Source organism: Salmo salar, chromosome ssa06 (assembly GCF_905237065.1).
Source record: "Salmo salar chromosome ssa06, Ssal_v3.1, whole genome shotgun sequence".
NCBI lineage: Eukaryota > Metazoa > Chordata > Actinopteri > Salmoniformes > Salmonidae > Salmo > Salmo salar.
The window spans coordinates 10,146,454-10,166,377 of record NC_059447.1 but is presented as its reverse complement, the minus strand read 5'-3'; the positions used below and the strand labels follow the sequence as shown (position 1 = coordinate 10,166,377).

Below are 19,924 nucleotides of genomic sequence, written 5' to 3'. Positions count from 1 at the left end.
AGGCCTTATGCTGCTCTATGGAGGCTACTGCCTACACATCATCTGACTGCACTGCATTACTAATTTCTTAGCATAATAGCGCTACCTTGTGGTCAGGACGAGGCAAATTAGAGGTCCAACCCTGGCGTGTCACATTTGACGTACGTATGATTTCATTACGTGCCACCGCCTCGGAAGCTACGTTACTTCCGAGAGTCGCGTTGGCGTTTTCTAAACACAGACAGTCATTTCGATGAAGACAGTCCAGGTCAGAAGATGTGGCGACTGTAACTGAATCTGGAGACAGATACACGGATTGGACATGCCCAGGTAAGGACATTGATTTACATATTTACGTTGGGTACTTTACCAAAAGCTAGCTAGCTGGTTAACCTGTGTTTTCGACTTTAGCGAGCTTTGAACGACGAGCAGCCAGCGGCTCACCAAACCAGTGACAGCTGAAAATAGGTTGTTGAGCTTGCCGTTTGGTGCCATGCTAGTCTTGCTAGCTAATAATTATGTATTTGATTTGGCGACACTGTGATATTGACGAGCTAATTGTTTCCTTTCTGGCTTACTAGTTACACATGTTTTACTGTGTGGAAACAGTCAGTATCAGAAAGTGTTGACATTTTATGTTGTCTGGTGGTGGTTTCGTATGACAAGCAAAAAGCCGGTTACTACTAACGTTACTAGCCGGTCTCAGCCCTGGAACCAGTTAGAGGTGATTAACGTTAGGACTGAGTGATTACCGGTCTCGTTGCCTGTGGATACCACGTCTTATTTATTCTGCCTCACCTTGTCCTTCACTGACCGTACATGGTCAGCCGACTACTGTAAACTAAATACAGTTGATCTTAGCTAATGTAATAATGTGGCATTTAGCCTAGAATGTTTCTTGCCACCAAATATTCAGGGAATGTAAATGTTGTTTATCATCATAGGGGTGGATATCTTAATTCTACATACAGTAAGAATTTCACCTAAACTGTAGCTACAGCTTTGTTCCTTGGAGTCTAACCTGCTGCTCTGAAAGCCAATGTAATGGTGCTAGCCGGTAGCCACATGCAGTTAGCTAGTATAAAAACGGTCTAAGATCTCTACCAAATAGGGCATTCTCCAGGGTCTCACCACCACCGTTCCTCCGAGACTGGACGTCACAACAGGGAGTATGCCTGGTCGGCTGCACATCCTACCTATACACACTGCTACACACAGCGGAACCCTACACCCTCAAATAGCCTATCCCAGACCTCTGGTGGAAGTGGGAGGATTTTAGTTTCCTGGAAATAACGTAACTCACAGAGAATTTGGTGTGAGCCCGCGTAGTGCGTCACCCACTCACTCTTTATTAAACAGCCAGACAGAGAGATGTCATCTGCATCAGAGGAAAAGAGGAAGCCAAAAGGTGAGTGGACAGGAAAACCACAGACTCCACTACCTTCCTCTGTTGGCTAGTTAGCCTGCCCTGCTCTAAGCCATGGGTAAATATAACCAGATGGTTCCTCTGCTGTTGGCTTGGTAGTAGAATCTACATACTGTGACCCAAATTGTACCCTATTCCCTATATAGTGTGCTTCTTTTGACCAGGGCTCACTGCTCTGGTCTAAAGTAGTGCACTTAATAGTGAGTAGGTTGCCATTTGGGAAATGAGCCCATGTGTTCTGCACACCAAGATGCCACCCAACATGCCTGCACTGGAATGGGTACAAAAACAGAGAAAAACATCTGTCTACTTTTTCCTGAAGCTGAGTCTTCTGTGCTGAAAATCACTGTCAGTGAGTGAACCTGGTGTTGTCTTTCATATCCTGGTTTGTTGTTTGTAATTGAACACAACACACTACTGTCAGCTGAGTGTAACCTAAAGATTGGTCTTATTTATCACCAAGGAAACAACAGCTAGTCTGTTATTGAGACTCACATTCAAGTCTTTTGCTTCTCTGTGATAAAGGGATGAATGGAGAGACGTAAGTTTTCGAACCTTCTTCTCTCATAGCTCTGACTGTGATTTCACCTCAATGGACGTGTTGTTCACGTGGTAGCCTAATAACATTACATCATGTTGGCTATACGATCATTAGCCCAGTTCAGCTAAGTATAGCTAACATGATCTATCATTAGCCCAGTTCAGCTAAGTATAGCTAACATGATGATCCTTGATGAACCATGCTAATGATTGTATAGCTAACATGATGATCTATCACTAGCCCAGTTCAGCTAAGTATAGCTAACACGATGATCTTTGATGAACCATGCTAATGATTGTATAACTAACATGATGATCTATCATTAGCCTAGTTCAGCTAAGGTCATCATGTTAGCTATACTATCATTAGCCTAGTTCAGCTAGTATCTTAGACTATGCTATGTTGACAGTATCAAAACCAATCCTAGTTCAGCTAGTATCTTAGACTATGCTATGTTGACAGTATCAAAACCAATCCTAGTTCAGCTAGTATCTTAGACTATGCTATGTTGACAGTATCAAAACCAATCCTAGTTCAGCTAGTATCTTAGACTATGCTATGTTGACAGTATCAAAACCAATCCTAGGTCAGCTAGTATCTTACACTATGCTATGTTGACAGTATCAAAACCAATCCTAGTTCAGCTAGTATCTTAGACTATGCTATGTTGACAGTATCAAAACCAGTCTTTAGTAAACAATCCAGTTATTGCATCACCATGCTTCAGTCTCCACCTTGGTGTTGTTGACACTCTCCTCAGGCCCCCTCAGTTTCCTGAATGAGTCCCAGTAGTAGTGGTGTGACGACACAGTTTCCTGAGCGAGTCCCAGTAGTAGTGGTGTGACGACACAGTTTCCTGAGCCAGTCCCAGTAGTAGTGGTGTAACCACAGTTTCCTGAGCCAGTCCCAGTAGTAGTGGTGTGACGACACAGTTTCCTGAGCGAGTCCCAGTAGTAGTAGTGGTGTGACGACACAGTTTCCTGAGCGAGTCCAAGTAGTAGTAGTGGTGTGACGACACAGTTTCCTGAGCGAGTCCCAGTGGTAGTGGTGTGACGACACAGTTTCCTGAGCGAGTCCCAGTAGTAGTAGTGGTGTGACGACACAGTTTCCTGAGCGAGTCCCAGTAGTAGTAGTGGTGTGACGACACAGTTTCCTGAGCCAGTCCCAGTAGTAGTAGTGGTGTGACGACACAGTTTCCTGAGCGAGTCCCAGTAGTAGTAGTGGTGTGACGACACAATTTCCTGAGCTGCATAACACACACGCACGCTCTGCATACCATACATACACCTAGAGTAATGTGAGAGAGAACAGCTATTCTCCCTTTGACCCCATGACCCCTGGGACCTGTCTAACTGACAGATGACTCTCCCTTGTTAACTGAATTAAAAGCCATTTGACATTCTGTTAAGCAGAGTGCAGTATAGAGGATGGTGCTGGTGTTGGGGTGGCTGACCAGGCTGCTGACCCATCCGTCTGTTAGAATGCTGGCCTGCTGTTGGTGTTGGGGTGGCTGACCGCTGTGCTGACTCATCCGTCTGTTAAAGCTACAACATGTCACAAAGCTACAACACTTTTTTGGGCGACCTGACCAAATTCACATAGAAATGTGAGTTATAGATCTGTCATTCCCGTTGAAAGCAAGTCTAAGAAGCGGTAGGTCTGTTCTATTTCTGTGCTTCCCGTTCTGAATTTTTGTTTCTGCGTCTTCTACTTTCGGTTTTGTACACCAGTTTCAAACAGCCAAATATACTATATTTTTGCTTACAGAAAATATATTTCACAGCGGTTTAGATGCTACAATGATTCTCTACACAATGACTGCTTGTTTTGTCACAAACTGAAATTAGGCAAACTATTAGAATTTTAGCAACCAGGAAGTGGAGGAGCGATTTCTGCACAGTGTAACTTTAGAGTGCTTGTGTTGGGACAGTTTGAAGCGACTGACCCATGCATGCTGGAAATCCCTCTAACCAGAGATGATCACTAGTAGCCTTGCCTATTCCTGGAGCTACTGGGAGGGCTTGGGACTCCCTGCTGTTCAACCTCACACAGCACACACACACTGGACCAAACAGACGTGTGGGCGTTTAATCACATCCTCCCTCTGAGGTGGCTTTGGCCCAACCACAGCTTCATTCATAACACTGCTGCTCAGGGTTTCCATACTACTTCTGTTCCATGTGTTTATGATTGGCATTCAACACACAAAATGGCCATGAATAGAAGTGAATGAAGCTTTTTGAAAACATGTCCAGTCCGCTGTTGCCCATGTCAAACAAACAGGGCTAGAAGTTTTAATGAGGAGGCCCTGGTCTGTATGAAGGGGCTCTGTGGGTCCTACTGGGGGAATCCTACATCTCCTTACTGAGGAGTTGGCCTACCAAATGGCTGGTTGTCACCCAGGTGTTGCTGCTGGGTCAGTGTGTCAGGCCCTTGTTGTTAGAAGAGAGGTGGAGGGAGGCTGAATTGAAGTCAGTGGGTCTTGAATAACTGTGATGACAGCCAGACTCCTGACAGGCCAGCCAGACTCCTGACAGGCCAGCCAGACTCCTGACAGGCCAGCCAGACTCCTGACAGGCCAGCCAGACTCCTGACAGGCCAGCCTGAGCATAAGATTAAGTACTTTTTTAATATTTTTGCAATGAATTAGTCTGCTACTTTTCTTGGGTAAGAATAAACCCTGTTTGGTTTTCTGCCATTCAAATGTTTAGGCCTACATTCAGGATACGTCTGTCTTTAACAAGCTTCAGGTGATCATGATGTTCTCCTCTTCAGGTTGTTCTACCATGGACACAGACATGATACCAACATTCACTTCAAAGGACCAGGAGATTGACTACTGGAAGGCCTTATCCCTCAAGTATAACAACAGGTATGTTCATGTCAACTGATCTAGGCTACTCATAGCTCATTTAACAAAATCATTCATTGATTTATACATGGTCAAACATTGAGTTTCAGAAGATTAGACTCAGCAGTTTGTCATTGTATCTGTTGAACTACTCTCCTCTACATACATGTTCCAAATTGAAACTCAAGCTAGGCACAGTCTTTCACTTTGACGTCTTCTCAGTAATATAATTATACATGACCAGAAAACCACATGGCTTGTTCTCGACTCTGTTACATAAGCTTTTATGCTTTTTATGCTTTTATGTTTGCTCATAACACTGGAAGATGAATAACAAGGTTATGTCGTAACAGTCATGTGATCATCTGGCACATGGCCTGTTCCTCTATAGGCCTTTGTTAAAGTTACCATCGACACAGGAAGCAATGGACTCATTGGCTTAAATTAGGCCGAGTAAGTTTAGGTCTAGTTGTTCTTAGTGCTGGGGAGTCATCATTAGTGCACACCGTAGCAAAATGTGTTGTAATGGAAAACATTTGGAAGGAAAATGAGCATTTCTTATTGTACTGGTTCAGGTAGTAGCCTACCTCCCCGTTTCAGTCCCTTTTCTTCCGTTTGGTTTCTATTGAATATGACTCTGGTGTCACTTTTACAGATATCCTATATCCAGCAGGGTGTTCTAGAACAGATATAGTCTATATCCAGCAGGGTGTACTAGAACACACACAGCCTATATCCAGCAGGGTGTTCTAGAACAGATATAGCCTATATCCAGCAGGGTGTTCTAGAACAGATATAGTCTATATCCAGCAGGGTGTTCTAGAACAGATATAGCCTATATCCAGCAGGGTGTTCTAGAACAGATATAGCCTATATCCAGCAGGGTGTTCTAGAACAGATATAGTCTATATCCAGCAGGGTGTTCTAGAACAGATATAGCCTATATCCAGCAGGGTGTTCTAGAACAGATATAGTCTATATCCAGCAGGGTGTTCTAGAACAGATATAGTCTATATCCAGCAGGGTGTACTAGAACAGATATAGCCTATATCCAGCAGGGTGTTCTAGAACAGATATAGTCTATATCCAGCAGGGTGTTCTAGAACAGATATAGCCTATATCCAGCAGGGTGTTCTAGAACAGATATAGCCTATATCCAGCAGGGTGTTCTAGAACAGATATAGTCTATATCCAGCAGGGTGTTCTAGAACAGATATAGCCTATATCCAGCAGGGTGTTCTAGAACAGATATAGCCTATATCCAGCAGGGTGTTCTAGAACAGATATAGTCTATATCCAGCAGGGTGTTCTAGAACAGATATAGCCTATATCCAGCAGGGTGTTCTAGAACAGATATAGTCTATATCCAGCAGGGTGTTCTAGAACAGATATAGTCTATATCCAGCCGGGTGTTCTAGAACAGATATAGCCTATATCCAGCAGGGTGTTCTAGAACAGATATAGCCTATATCCAGCAGGGTGTACTAGAACAGATATAGCCTATATCCAGCAGGGTGTTCTAGAACAGATATAGCCTATATCCAGCAGGGTGTTCTAGAACAGATATAGCCTATATCCAGCAGGGTGTTCTAGAACAGATATAGTCTATATCCAGCAGGGTGTTCTAGAACAGATATAGCCTATATCCAGCAGGGTGTTCTAGAACAGATATAGCCTATATCCAGCAGGGTGTTCTAGAACAGATATAGTCTATATCCAGCAGGGTGTTCTAGAACAGATATAGCCTATATCCTGCAGGGTGTTCTAGAACAGATATAGTCTATATCCAGCAGGGTGTACTAGAACAGATATAGCCTATATCCAGCAGGGTGTTCTAGAACAGATATAGCCTATATCCAGCAGGGTGTTCTAGAACAGATATAGCCTATATCCAGCAGGGTGTTCTAGAACAGATATAGCCTATATCCAGCAGGGTGTACTAGAACAGATATAGCCTATATCCAGCAGGGTGTTCTAGAACAGATATCCTATATCCAGCATGTTACTAGTTCAGAATAATACAGGTCTACAGTATTAACTATGTTACTAGTTCAACATGATACAGGTCTACAGTATTAACTATGATACTAGTTCAGATTGATACAGGTCTACAGTATTAACTATGATACTAGTTCAGAATGATTTAGTCCTACAGTATTAACTATGATACTAGTTCAGAATGATACAGGTCTACAGTATTAACTATGATACTAGTTCAGAATGATACAGGTCTACAGTATTAACTATGATACTAGTTCAGAATGATACAGGTCTACAGTATTAACTATGTTACTAGTTCAACATGATACAGGTCTACAGTATTAACTATGATACAGGTCTACAGTATTAACTATGATACTAGTTCAGAATGATACAGGTCTACAGTATTAACTATGATACAGGTCTACAGTATTAACTATGATACTAGTTCAGAATGTTACAGGTCTAAAGTATTAACTATGTTACTAGTTCAGAATGATACAGGTCTACAGTATTAACTATGTTACTAGTTCAGCATGATACAGGTCTACAGTATTAACTATGATACTAGTTCAGAATGATACAGGTCTACAGTATTAACTATGATACAGGTCTACAGTATTAACTATGATACTAGTTCAGAATGATACAGGTCTACAGTATTAACTATGATACTAGTTCAGAATGATACAGGTCTACAGTATTAACTATGTTACTAGTTCAGCATGATACAGGTCTACAGTATTAACTATGATACTAGTTCAGAATGATACAGGTCTACAGTATTATGATACTAGTTCAGAATGATACAGGTCTACAGTATTAACTATGATACAGGTCTACAGTATTAACTATGTTACTAGTTCAGAATGATACAGGTCTACAGTATTAACTATGTTACTAGTTCAGAATGATACGGGTCTACAGTATTAACTATGTTACTAGTTCAACATGATACAGGTCTACAGTATTAACTATGATACTAGTTCAGAATGATACAGGTCTACAGTATTATGATACTAGTTCAGAATGATACAGGTCTACAGTATTAACTATGATACAGGTCTACAGTATTAACTATGATACTAGTTCAGAATGATACAGGTCTACAGTATTAACTATGATACTAGTTCATAATGATACAGGTCTACAGTATTAACTATGTTACTAGTTCAGAATGATACAGGTCTACAGTATTAACTATGTTACTAGTTCAACATGATACTGGTCTACAGTATTAACTATGATACTGGTCTACAGTATTAACTATGATACTGGTCTACAGTATTAACTGTGATACTAGTTCAGAATGATACAGGTCTACAGTATTAACTATGATACTAGTTCAGAATGATACAGGTCTACAGTATTAACTATGATACTAGTTCAGAATGATACAGGTCTACAGTATTAACTATGATACTAGTTCAGAATGATACAGGTCTACAGTATTAACTATGATACTAGTTCAGAATGATACAGGTCTACAGTATTAACTGTTACTAGTTCAGAATGATGTAGTCCTACAGTCCTGCACATGTTCAAGTGGTTCTGTTTTCCCAGGCTCTGTAGAGCCTTACCCTGTCAGTGTTGACACAACACATTCTAGAGTATAGGCCTAGTGTGTGTGTTCATGAGGAGGTCCCAGATGGCTGCGCTACACACACACAAATAATTTGATATTCTAATTTACGCCTATTTAACACACACACACACAAACATGTGCACTATGCACACACACGTATACATGGATTTTGTATTGTAGACTAGTGACCTGAGTGAACACACTTAATGTGTTGCGAAATCTGGTGTGTAATGTGATGTTTTCTATTGTATATAACCGCCATAATGTTGCTGGACCCCAGGAAGAGTACCTGCTGCCTTGGCAGGAATGAATGGGGATCCATAATAAACCCCAGGAAGAGTACCTGCTGCCTTGGCAGGAATGAATGGGGATCCATAATAAACCCCAGGAAGAGTACCTGCAGCCTTGGCAGGAATGAATGGGGATCCATAATAAACCCCAGGAAGAGTACCTGCTGCCTTGGCAGGAATGAATGGGGATCCATAATAAACCCCAGGAAGAGTACCTGCTGCCTTGGCAGGAATGAATGGGGATCCATAATAAACCCCAGGAAGAGTACCTGCTGCCTTGGCAGGAATGAATGGGGATCCATAATAAACCCCAGGAAGAGTACCTGCTGCCTTGACAGGAACTAATGGGGATCCATAATAAATACAAATACTTGTTTGTACACAGTGGTATTTTGGTCGTATTGTCTGATATGTTATGATGTATATTGGTCCCGTGTGGCTCAGTAGGTAGAGCATGGTGTTTGCAACGCCAGGGTTGTGGGTTCGATTCCCACGGGGGACCAGTACGGAGAAAAAAATGTATGAATTGTATGCATTCACTACTGTAAGTCGCTCTGGATAAGAGTGTCTGCTAAATGACTAAAATGTAAATGTAAAAATGTCTGAAAACAGTGATGTTGTCAGAGGGAAGGTAACCGAAGTCATTCCAGTCAGAGCCATAGTTGAACAGGGCTGTTCTGCGGCCAAACTGGCCATGTGTGCTTCTGGTACGGTAACCGTGTGTGTGGAATGAGCATGGAAACCCAGTAAGGCCAAGGATGGAGCAGTGGCTGCCAGTTAAACTGACCCCAGAGCTGTCGAACCCTGTTAATGTGTGTGTCACTCAGACCTTTTCTGTTCCAAGGGTCATCCCTGGTCAGTGGAACTATGTATCTGTAGCCTGGTCCCAGATCTGTTTGTACGATCATCTCAACTCCTTGTCATGCCAAACAGTGGTCCTTTGTATCTCAGTTGTAATGCCAGGGTAGTGGGTTCGATTCCTGGGACTACCCATATGTAAAATATATGAACGCATGACTGTAAGTCACTTTAACATAATTGTCTGCTAAATGGCATGTTATTATTTTACAGCACAAACAGATCCTGGTACAGGCTAACATATCTGGCTACCAGGTTAGTATACCATGCCTTAGGTTCTCACACATGAACCAACCCTTCTAATTCAATTCAGTGGAGCCACCTGACTGAATGAAGGGCATGGAAAGTCTGCATTCATTCAGCTCTAGCATGGCATTGGCCTTTGTCATGACAGATGAGTCAGGGGCCATGAAGAACCATTCTAGTTGCATTACATCTATGACCAGACAGACGTTAAGTTCTAGTAGCTTTACGTCTATGGACAGACAGATGATAGACTGATATACAGCCACATGGGACAAGAGAAGGTGCTATGCTACAATCAGCTAGGTCTATCTGTAGATATTACTGGACTGTATTACTAGGTTGTATCTAGCACATACTGTGTGGGTCAGTAAGTCTGGACACAGTCCAGTGAGTCTGAATATAGACTGAATACAGACTGGACTGAGGTCTGATAGAGCTTTGAGACAGAGACAGTACCTCGGGTCTGATGGAGCTTTGAGACAGTACCTCGGGTCTGATGGAGCTTTGAGACAGTACCTCGGGTCTGATGGAGCTTTGAGACAGTACCTCGGGTCTGATGGAGCTTTGAGACAGTACCTCGGGTCTGATGGAGCTTTGAGACAGTACCTCGGGTCTGATGGAGCTTTGAGACAGTACCTCGGGTCTGATGGAGCTTTGAGACAGTACCTCGGGTCTGATGGAGCTTTGAGACAGTACCTCGGGTCTGATGGAGCTTTGAGACAGTACCTCGGGTCTGATGGAGCTTTGAGACAGTACCTCGGGTCTGATGGAGCTTTGAGACAGTACCTCGGGTCTGATGGAGCTTTGAGACAGTACCTCAGCAGGTCTGATGGAGCTTTGAGACAGTACCTCGGGTCTGATGGAGCTTTGAGACCTCAGCAGGGGTTTGTCATTAGAGGATACAGATGGCTCCTATATGCCTGCTGCTGTTCAGTGTGTTCTGAGAGGGGTGAGGGGTCAAGGGGTCTGGAGACAGGATATTATGAGTGAAGAGACCGGGTGTGTTCAGACATGTTCCACTGACCACAGGATAGGTCTAGGTCTGACTGTCCAGGGGATGTGACTACCACTCATTAGTACCACAATTGATCATTAAATAACAGTCCCTCCCGTGTGTCCTCCAGCTACCATGAGGCCCAGGAGGAGCTGGTGGAGTTCCAGGAAGGGAGCAGAGAGCTGGAGGCGGAGTTAGAGGCCCAGCTAGGACAGGCTGAACACCGCCTCAGAGACCTGCACACAGAGAACCAAAGACTGAAGAGCGAGTTGGACAACCTCAAGGTAACATACGCAGGAACGGACACATGCATGCATATATATACACACACACACACACCCACAGACAGAGGGGTTAGAACCAAACACTGAAGTGTGAGCTGGACAACCTCAAGGTAAATGTTGTACCTCTTTGTGTTAGAATTGAACAAATATGTGAAACGGTTGGGGATTCGGTTTCGGCAAACGCTGTTCCTGGGGATTCGGTTCCGGCAAACACTGGATTACAGTTCCGGAACATCAGTTAACATCACCCATTCACCAGGGACTGGAAACAGGGCTCAACAACTACATCTGGATCTCAGAGTAAAGCCACACTCCTGGATGCCCCTGCTGCCTGCCAGAGAGAGAGATGCATGTGTTGGCTGGCTGACCAGCATATCACTGGTTAGATCACTAGTGCTGGCAAGGTATATCACTGACCAGGATGTAGATCACTGAGATAATAGAACATGACGCTAACTAGGATGTCAATCACTGGGATAATAGAACATGATGCTAACCAGGATGTAGAGCACTGGGATAATAGAACATGATGCTAACCAGGATGTAGAGCACTGGGATAATAGAACATGATGCTAACCAGGATGTAGAGCACTGGGATAATATAACATGATGCTAACCAGGATGAAGAGCACTGGGATAATAGAACATGATGCTAACCAGGATGAAGAGCACTGGGATAATAGAACATGATGCTAACCAGGATGTAGAGCACTGGGATAATAGAACATGATGCTAACCAGGATGTAGAGCACTGGAATAATAGAACATGATGCTAACCAGGATGTAGATCAATGGGATAATAGAACATGATGCTAACCAGGATGTAGAGCACTGGGATAATAGAACATGATGCTAACCAGGATGTAGAGCACTGGGATAATAGAACATGAAGCTAACCAGGATGTAGAGCACTGGGATAATAGAACATGATGCTAACCAGGATGTAGAGCACTGGGATAATAGAACATGATGCTAACCAGGATGTAGAGCACTGGGATAATAGAACATGATGCTAACCAGGATGTAGATCAATGGGATAATAGAACATGATGCTAACCAGGATGTCGAGCTCTGGGATAATAGAACATGATGCTAACCAGGATGTAGATCAATGGGATAATAGAACATGATGCTAACCAGGATGTAGAGCACTGAGATAAAATAACACCTGCTTCTTTATGATGAGGTGCTGTCTTTCATGACCATTTCCTTCTGTCCGTGGGATAACCATGTTGATGTGTGTTAGACAGTCTGTTGGACTACATATGGCCGCAACATGTGAGTGTGCAGTAGACTAGAGAAGCTAGAGTTCTATGATCGGGCCATGGAGGACTATGATTCATGTGAGGGCGTAGAGCTTGGGGCCGTAGAGCTGGGGCTATCCTTGCTGTTGACCCAGACCTTAGGCTTACTTGATTCTGACACCTATGAGCCATTCTTCACCCCTCGCCAGAGAACGAAGGAGTTCTGGAGTCTATGAACACTGAGAATGTTAACATTAAGAAAGTTGGCATGTCAACACTCCCTTCCACCGCTCACCTCAGTCATCAATGCAACCATCTCCACACACTCATTCGTTCTCCATGTTGTCTGAACGTTGTTCTCTCTCCCTCCTCTCTCCCCTGTAGGAGAAGTTGGAGCAGCAGTATGCTCAGAGCTATAAGCAGGTCTCCATGTTAGAGGATGACCTGGGACAGACCAGAGGAATCAAGGAACAGCTTCATAAATACGTCAGAGAACTGGAGCAGGCCAACGATGACCTGGAGAGAGCCAAGAGGTCACTATATACCACAGTAGAACTAAACTAACGTTACTAACGCAGCCATTCAAATGTTTTAGTTGAGTTCAGGCCTAGGTTGTAGGCTAAGTGGATGCTGGCTGGTAGCTGTGCCTCAGTATCACATGTATTGGTCACATACACATATTTAGCAGATGTCATTGTGGGTGTAGTGAAATACTTGTAAAGGTGTTAACCCAGTTATCCAACCCACACAGATACTGTACATTTTTCACCTGCTCTGCTACTAACCGTTGTCCACCCCAACTCCTCTCCTCCTCCCTCCCTCAGGGCGACCATCGTATCTCTGGAGGACTTTGAGGGTCGTCTGAACCAGGCCATAGAGAGGAATGCCTTCCTGGAGAGTGAGCTGGATGAGAAGGAGTCTCTACTGGTCTCAGTACAGAGACTGAAGGATGAAGCCAGAGGTATGAAGACATGAAACACCTAGCCTACCTCTATCTCAGACCTACCCTTTCTGTTATGTCTAATACGGCTGTATTAAAGTCAGCTGGATGAGAAGGAGTCTAGTGGTCTCAGTACAGAGACTGAAGGATGAAGCCAGCGGTATGGACGGGGATAACCCCTAAGCTCCCTGTCCCCCTAAGCTCCCTGTCCCCCTAAGCTCCCTGTCCCCCTAAGCTCCCTGCCCCCCACTAATCATGGGCTTGATGATAGTAGACCAGTGTAATCAGATGTAGTGATAGTACTGGAGTATATGAAATGGTTGTCTGGCTGGTACTTGAGGAGAGGGTTGTGAAACACTGCTCTATCCATTTGGTAGAATCTGTATTGGTGTGACAGATGCCTCAGACATGAGACAGGAGATGGTGGTGAGGGAGAAAACTGCAGACAGAATGTCATGTCTGTTATCATGTCTGTATTGGTGCTTATCTCATGTCTGTCTATCTGCCCCCCCCCAGACCTGAGACAGGAGATGGTGGTGAGGGAAAGGACTGCAGACAGAATGTCAGCCCCCAGCTCTCCTACCCTGGACATGGACAAGATGGACTCTGCTGTCCAGGCCTCCCTGTCCCTGCCCGTCACCCCTGTAGGGAAGGGTATGGAACACCCGTTCATCAACCCTAAATCATCAGGTAGGTCAACAGCCGTGTCTTCTAACAGACCTGGGTGGAAATAGTGTTTTCTCTCTAATACTTTACATGTGCTTTATTGAGTTTGCCAGGTGCAATGGAATCCATGGAAGAGTCTCAAAAGTCCCTCCAGGCAGTCCCAATTAAATGCTCAAAGTGTTTTGAAAGTATATAAATACTATTTGAACCCAGGTCTTATTTAGTTCCTTCACTTTTGGAGCTGTACCTCCATGTTAAACAGTTTCTAGGTATCTGTCATGTGCTAAACACTGTCTCCTCTTTATCTCCTCTCTCTCTCTACAGTGTTAACAAATGGCTGTGGGCCTGGTGGCTCACCTCTGACCCCATCAGCAAGAATCTCTGCTCTTAATATTGTTGGGGACCTTCTTAGAAAAGTGGGGGTAAATATCAGACTTGTTTCTTGTAGCAATGTTTTCCATTGCCATTGCTATGTATCCATCCTCTATGAAGCTAATGTTGATGACAAAACATTATGAACACTCTTCTTGAGTGAACCCAACAGTTTGGCTTCCGTCTCCTCTCTTGACAGCAGAGTATATTGGAAAGTTGTCTGTGACCTGAATTAAAGGTTACAACAGAATCCACAGCTTGTGATTAGTCTAATGTAGGCCATGTGTGTCTGTCCTTAGGCGCTGGAGTCCAAGCTAGCTGCATGTAGGAACTTTGCCAAGGACCAGGCCGTGAGGAAAACCTACTCCACGTCGTCCACCAACATGATCACTGGGAACGGAAACCTCATCAACAGCAACGCCACCAAGTTCTCCCACTCACTACACACCACCTACTACGACAAAACGTGAGTTCTGTCTCTCTCAGGAGTATTCCTACTGGTCCATCTCTCTGCTTGACTTCCTGTCTGCAGTGTTCGTGTGACTCGCTCCGAGACAGTAGAAGAAGTGACAGGCTGAATGGACTCCATCCCATTTTTAATCAGAGTTGGTCTAACCAGAGTATGTTGAGAATACCCAAACAGCTTTCTATTTGATATTGTCAATGAACTAACTTCTGTCTTCTTGGTTTGTCTCTGTCTGGTGTTGTCCCCCACAGGGCTGTGAATGGACTGGACCCCAGCACCCTGACTGCCCTGGCGTCGCCCCGGACTGTCTCCCCTCCTGGCATGCTGCCTCTCACCGTTTAGCATGGCCCCAACCTCTGTACAAGCTCCCCGCAGAACAAGGGTACCCCTCATCCTTCACCCCAACCTCACATCCTCCGTCAAATCTCTGTACAACTCCTGTATGCCCCGCAGAACACTGAGAGGAGAGAACACTTGAAGAACCGTTACTGTGTGTGTGTGTGTGTGTGTGTGTGTGTGTGGGAGAGACACTTGACTGAATGATTGAAAAGGCCTCACTCACCTATGAGTGGGGTGGGGTTGGATGCTGAGTGTGTTTGTGTGTATTTAACATACAGGCACATGCCTGAGCTTTGCTCATGTGGATGATGTGCTGGTGACCTCTGTGCTCTGGAGTGTCTCCATTTTAGCTCCATCAGTTTATCAGTTTCACTCTATAACAGCTATATAACAAATGTCCCCAATGGACTGCAGCGTCCTTCCTCTTAACCTTTTATTTTCTTCTCTGGATGAATTGCACAATTACAAATAATTTATATTTACAATGTTGTATTTAAAAATGAAAAGGGACTTTTTGCAAAGTTAGATGATTTCATCATTACTGTATGTATGCTTTAAGATGCAATATTTCCTGTTTGTTTGTTTGTATGTTATGGGGTCAGATGGAGTTGATGACCCTTAACCCCCATGTTCAGAAGAATGACTGAATTAATGTTTATTGTGTTCAGCCTGTGATCAGAACCATGTTCTCTTATTGGGCTGCATCTCAATAGTCCAGTTAATAGCCTCATCTCCTCTCCTTCCTCTCAATAGTCCAGTTAGTCTTGGAGAGAATGAGAAAACAACAGGACCGGTAAAAGCAATGTGGATGATCTATCTCTACCAGAAATGAGCTTTCACCTGTAATTTCCTTCCCATCAGTGCAGAGGAGGGAAAGGAGAGAAGATGAGGAAACCACTTTATACTATTGAGATGCACCCCCAAGTCCCTATTGTCCTGGATGTGGGCTGACCAGACAGAACAGACCGGTCAGCTGGTGGACCATCTGTAGTCTGGTAGGGAGGGATGGACCTCCATGTTAAATAGCCTGGAAACATCAGCTGCTGTCCTCTTCATTAATGAAGTTAGGTCTGCTTCACCACAGACTGTACTGTCCTAATGGCACCCTCACTATCTAGTGCACTCCTTTTGACCATGGGGCATATTCCCTATGTAGTGCACTCCTTTTGACCTGCAGAACAGAATATCCAGCAACAATAACCCAGCAGTCCAACCATCTAACAGGTATAGGGTGAAGTTGCCTTAGATGCTGACCCTGGGTCAGTTTTTCCCTTTACCCCACTAATGGTTAGGATTGGGGAGGGGAAGCTGATCCTAGATCTGTACCTAGGGGAAACCTCACCCTAGAGCTATCTAACAGTGGGTCACGCTCATCCCTTTTTCTGGACTAGATCCTAGCCTGGTTAAACCAGACTGAATGCTGTGTTCACCATGAGGGGAGTGCTCAGTCTAGTTTTAATCAGGCTATTGGTGACCATTTTGTCACGTTGGCTCCTGTCCTGTCGATGAAACGTTTGTAATAGAGAACCTCATCTCAGAATGACATGCCTCTTCCTGGTCTCTGTCGTTGATATTCACTTATGATTTATTTTACATCCCCCATTCTGCCTGTATCTTCATCTGGGGTTAATAGTGCTCCCTCCTATCACAGCCTTAAATGAAAAGCCTTAAGGCCAGTTTCCTGGACACAGATTAAAGCTGCAATATATAGCTTTTTGGGTGACCTGACCAAATTTACATAGAAATGTTATAGATCTGTTCTTTTCATTGAAAGCAAGTCTAAGAAGGTGGTAGATCTGTTATTTGTCTATGCTTCCTGTTTTATAGTTTTGTTTTTGGGTCTTTTACTTTCTGTTTTGTACACCAGCTTCAAATCAGCTGAAAATACAATGTTTTTGGTTATGGAAAATATATTTCACAGCGGTTTAGATGCTACAATGATTCTCTACACTATACTTGCTTGTTTTCTCACAAGTTGAAATTCTAATTCTAGCAACCAGGAAATGGCGGTGCGATTTCTGCATAGTGCATCTTTAAGCCTAGTCTTGGACTTAACACTTTCAATGGAGATTCTCCATTCAGAATGATTTAGAATCCAGCACTAGGCTTAATCTGTGTCTGAGAAACTGGTCCTAAAACTATTCCACCTATTCCAGGACTATCATTTGGAGTGCTTGCTTACTCCCATGGTCTATGATGTCACCCACCTTTACCACATCACTCTGAGCTCTATGTCAGCCTGTTGCTATGTCCCCATGTATACAGGTTTGGAACTAAGCATTGTAACTCTGTCTAACACATTTGTACATACCAACGTTTGGCATTATTACAGTTCTATTTATTTCAGATGTCTTTATGGCATGTTTAAAATGAAGAACCTGAGTTTTACTATTGTACATCAGTCCAAGATCACATATCATGATGTACAATTGGTTGTCCAGTCTGTTCGATAAAATGAAATAAAGATATTGAAAAATAAGTACTGAAACTTTGTTGTACATCACTCATGATGCAGCTTATAAGTCTGATGAAAAAGTGAACCTAAAGGTAATGTTTTCCTGACTTGTTGGTTTGAGAGGATAGAAAGACCCGTATTATAGGAGTTAGCCTCCCACTGTTATTGGCTACAAACACACAATGCTGTCTCTTTCCAGATGGACACACCCAACACACACACACTGTACAGATCTGCTAAACACAGTGGGACAACTGTAACCCAAAAATATAAAGGGAAATGTCCAGAATACTCTTGTCACAGTTGTCAAATAAAATGTTCTTGAAAACAGGCTATTGGCATTCTGTGTTTGCGTGCAGTCTCGCTCTCTCTCTCTGGTTGCTGTAGGCTCCTCTTGCTGTCATGTTGAAATTTGTACTGTCTTTGGTGAAATAACTGGGGGGGTTTTACAAGCCGAGGAGAGACGCAGTTAAAAGATTGATGCATAACCAGAGGAAGCGAGAGGGATCAGTCTTCTCCAGCAGGTGGCGTTGTTGCCTTTCTTTAGCTCACTAAGTGAGGAGATTTTGTATAAAGGTCAATGAGTGTCGAATTTGGTAAACATACATTTGAATTGATTATTTGCTACATGAGGTTTATTTTTATCAAATACTTGTTGCGTAATGCTTAGGTTAAGTGTACGGAAATAATTAGGAAATGTGACATCCGGCAAATTTGAGAAAAAACACTATTGGAGTTGTCGCGAGATGGCTATGCATATTCATGATCTAGTGAAAAAGTGATCAACAACAATGGGCGTGACGGATAGAAGTAGTCACTACAGGTGTGATCAAGCCTTACGTCAAAGTTGCCTGAAGCTGATTGGAAAATGCTATGCCCTGACAAATTATTCAGAAGAAAATCCTAGGGGACAGAGTCTAATTTACATAAGGTTGGTTAACTTACCAGTGTTGACCCAAAACATACACATTTACAAACTACTTGTTTAAAGTGTTATTGCAACCATGGTGTTATTGTTTTTACAGAAGCTTATAAATCAATTAACCTGATAATGATCCACATCATATGGGTAGAAAAATGTGTGGTATGCAGCAAAACTATATATATTTTGCGTCCATCCTGTTCTGATCTAATGAGATGGATGTAGGATCTTCTCCAACCTGGAATCTAGGCCTTTCCCAGTAATGAAGGACAGAAAGCTGCAGCTGTGCACCTCACTGCCGACCACTACTGTATCGGGGAAGTACGTGGTGCAGGGGGCCTAGTGGTACAAATTGCAGCCGTTCTCACTCAGTGGAGGCAGGCACGAAGATAGGCCCCTCTTGGCATTGGTGAAGACTCCACTCAAGTTAGGGGTTAGAGGTTATATTTCATGGCAGCCTCTCCTATACCACTATTCCCAACATGTTATACCCCAGAGGTTGTAAATAAAATCTTTAAAGGTTGGTCTGACTTGCATTGTTATGGTAGGGAGCTGAAACCCATAGCCGAATGGCTTCAGACTGAGCACTTCTCACCAATTATATTTACAGAGAGCAATTTCCATTTAATAACAGTTAGTGTCCATTTATTTATAGTAATTGTGTTAATTAATTATTGCTTTCTTCCGTGGAAAAATAGAATGTATAAAAATGGCAAATATACCGAAAGCCAAATCAAGCAGAGATTTACGACTATTTAACCATGTTAATCACTGCTGAAACATGCAAACTACAAACATTTAGCTAGTTAAAGATAATGAATACGTGACAATGAAATACAAATATATTTTATTAAAAACAATTCATTCAAAAGTGTCAAACAAAGTGAGCGTATGTGTGTGTATGTATGTGTTACAGCGTGACGTAGAATCACTACTTTACGTACCCCGGGGCATTGTGAAGCTGAATGACGCTCGTCGGTACCCCGTCTAACTGGACAGACAATTGTAAATGGTTTAGACGGGGCTTTACTTTAATCAAAGTGCAGTTCAGATTCACAGAATGCAGGCAATGTAAAAGCTAAACAAATTGTTTTCTACTAAAGTCGTGCTTCTGCAAAAACTACAGATATAACTGGGTGATCAATAAATCATGGGATTTATGTCAGTTGCTAGGTCTTAGCAGGTGAATGATTCCTTGTCTAATGATTATGCCAGCTAGCTATGGCTTTACAGAAGAATCGAGTTAACTTAAAAATAGCTTGCAAAATAACTTAGCGTAGTCGATTTAAGTAAATAGCATCAGACTAAAAAGTTAGAGTTGTAGAAAACTCTTAATAACAGTGATTTGGACAATAGCTTCCAAAAACGTATTCCAAAGAAGAAAATAGCTTGCTACCTAGCCAGAAAATAAAGACATTTAGATTTACCCGCCGCCATGACAGCTGGGCTTTTATGTTGGACATGCGCAAGAGGTTGCGCACGTCGT

General features: G+C 43.1%; 1 protein-coding gene across 1 annotated transcript; it reads left to right on the top strand.

Annotated features, from left to right (window-relative positions):
* The first annotated feature begins 169 nt into the window (after positions 1 to 169).
* LOC106606306 (nuclear distribution protein nudE-like 1-B) lies at positions 170 to 17,847 on the top strand. Its single transcript, XM_014202463.2, has 9 exons — positions 170 to 309; positions 4,722 to 4,818; positions 10,881 to 11,034; positions 12,663 to 12,811; positions 13,103 to 13,239; positions 13,735 to 13,908; positions 14,209 to 14,306; positions 14,556 to 14,722; positions 14,974 to 17,847. The coding sequence occupies exons 2-9, from the start codon at positions 4,733 to 4,735 to the stop codon at positions 15,062 to 15,064; spliced, it is 1,056 nt and encodes a 351-aa protein (XP_014057938.1). The 5' UTR covers positions 170 to 309; positions 4,722 to 4,732; the 3' UTR covers positions 15,065 to 17,847.
* The last annotated feature ends 2,077 nt before the right edge of the window (positions 17,848 to 19,924 follow it).

What these genes read in the sequence shown, in the direction of transcription:
- LOC106606306 (XM_014202463.2), top strand. Translation starts at nt 4,733, where the DNA reads ATGGACACAGACATGATACCAACATTCACTTCAAAGGACCAGGAGATT. An exon ending in TCCCTCAAGTATAACAACAG is followed by an intron (nt 4,819 to 10,880) that starts GTATGTTCATGT and finishes TGTGTCCTCCAG; the next exon opens with CTACCATGAGGCCCAGGAGG. An exon ending in ACCTTCTTAGAAAAGTGGGG is followed by an intron (nt 14,307 to 14,555) that starts GTAAATATCAGA and finishes GTCTGTCCTTAG; the next exon opens with GCGCTGGAGTCCAAGCTAGC.